This window comes from Trichomonas vaginalis, chromosome V (genome assembly GCF_026262505.1).
Source record: "Trichomonas vaginalis G3 chromosome V, whole genome shotgun sequence".
In the NCBI taxonomy this organism is placed as follows: Eukaryota; Parabasalia; order Trichomonadida; family Trichomonadidae; genus Trichomonas; species Trichomonas vaginalis.
The window spans coordinates 384,012-386,228 of NC_067207.1; the positions used below are offsets into that span (position 1 = coordinate 384,012).

At 30.6% G+C, this 2,217-nt stretch overlaps 1 protein-coding gene across 1 annotated transcript; it reads right to left on the reverse strand.

The window, feature by feature from the left end:
• Window positions 1-348: 348 nt before the first annotated feature.
• Window positions 349-1,104, reverse strand: TVAGG3_0256420 (cilia- and flagella-associated protein 58-related family; the record flags this gene model as incomplete). The annotated part of the gene is made up of 1 exon (XM_051228227.1): window positions 349-1,104. One exon carries the CDS (start codon window positions 1,102-1,104, stop codon window positions 349-351), a length of 756 nt encoding a protein of 251 aa, XP_051097957.1.
• Window positions 1,105-2,217: the final 1,113 nt, after the last annotated feature.

Here is a 2,217-nt window from a genome sequence, read left to right on the forward strand (position 1 = left end):
TCTGTTCAACGGCAAAACAAATTATTTAAGCTGTTAAATCTTTTCTTTTTTATAAAAACTTTGCTTTTAATTTTTCAATTTTTAAATGAGGAGAAAACAAACCAAAAGGAAGCAATACATTTCTAATTGGATATTGTGAAATACTAATTAAGAAAAATAACATCGCAAGCAATAAATGCATAGAAATTTCATTGTATCTGGATTTGCAGGATTTAAAAATAGGCGTTTATTAGTTTTGAGAGTGTATGAAATTTTTTTAACTTCAAATGAATTCTTAATATTAAATAAAGTAAATCAAACAATTTATAAAATAACAAATAAAAAAAAACAATATAGAAATAGAAATAATTAAGCACGAAGTTCGGAGACAGTTGGTAAGAAAGGTTTGAGTGCTTGTCGTGATGGATTCCATCCTTTAGGTAAAACTTTCGAAGGACGAGAATTTGTTACTTTCGGAATTACGATTGCTTTGTTTATCTTGTTCCCTTCGATTGCAGAGATAGATTGTGCTGTTGAAGGAACTGAACTGACTGGGAATCCACCGCCAATGAACTTGGCTGTGTTTCCTGCTATTTCTTCTGTTTTTGACTGTGTTGATGACCTCATCTCGTGGACTTTCTTCTTCTCCATGAAATATGATGATTTAGTGTAATTGAGTTCACCACGAACTTCTTCAACACTCTTCTTAAGTTCATCGATGTTACTTGAGCGATCAAACAGCTCTGTTTCGATCTCTTGAAGTTGTTTCGTCTTCATTTCGAGCTGTTCTTCAAGAATTCTAATTTCTTCATCACCGTCATCTTTCGTTTGACTTCCAACTTTCCTTTGTTCGCGAACAAGAAGTTTACGACGTTCTTCACGAAGAACTTTAAGTTTGTCGATTCGATAAAGACGTTCCATAAGTTTGTTTCGGAGTTCTTGTGTCATCTTGAGGAGATTAAGAAGTTCTGGATTCGATGCTTCTAAGAAACGCCATCTGTGGATATTCATCGGCGTTTCAAGTTCATCTTCAAGAGCACGAACACGACCTTGTTGGAAAAGGATTCCTTTCTCAAGATTTCGACATTCCGTTCGTAAATAAACGGAATGTTTCGATTTGTCCATCAATTTCTTCTGTTTTCAACTTCGGACAACAATGTTTTCTTCAATTCGTCGACTTCATGGCATTTCTGTGTGTATGTTGCTGATTCTGATTTAAGACGGCCTTCAATAAGAACAATCTTCTCTTTTAATAGATCTAATGAATAAATTCTGTCATGAATCTGCTTTTGATAAAATAAGTTATATGTTGAATGCAATTGATTCAATATATTCGAACTCATCAACACTTTCATGAATATAAGAAAAATATGGAAAAAATTTAGCAAACCTATTGAAAATATTATTATTTGAATGATACACAATTTAATTGGGACAATGTCACGCCCGTAAAATATTTTTGCCATAATAATGTTAAAAAATGAACAAAAATCAGAACAAAGGGGAAGGCTACACTTTGACTATCTCAGATTCATATGTTGATTCAAATTCAACAAATGGACTTGTTATATTTAATAATCTAACATAAACTCATTTTTTAACACTTTTAATCATTTATTTAATGAAAATTGTTCAATAAATTCTGGAAAAATTATCACTTATAATTTTTCATATCTTTCTACATTTGTAAAAACTGCTTCTGCAGGATTAGTTCCATCAAAAAAGTAAAAAAATACGCCATCATTAATTAATATCTTAAGATATTTTTAATGATATGTTTGCATTTGATTCAGATACTTAAATAAAAAGAAAATTTTTGTCAGTGAACAATTAAATTGCAAGTCAATAAGAATACCCTATACATTTTTAAGAGAATGCAATATCCGTCTCCAAAGCTTTTCCATTTCTCAATCTTCATGGAGAAATTGAATTAGTCTGTCTTCCCCACATATTCAAAATTGATTAGTTTCTCCTCTTCTCCTTGGAGAAAATCGAAATGAGCTCATTGGGTGCTTTGACCAAATTTAAAAATTTACCAAATATTGTGTTTTGTCAAGTAATAAACTGACATTTTAAATAGATAAATGTAAAAAATAGTGTATAGTTTTTCATTTTGGAGAAGTTTGTATTTTGGGACGAACTTTAAATTGAACGGTCAATTTAAAGCAAGTATTCAATTTTTTGGTCAATTTAAAGCAATCTTATATGTAGTTTGTTTTAAAGGCTTGATCAAATAGC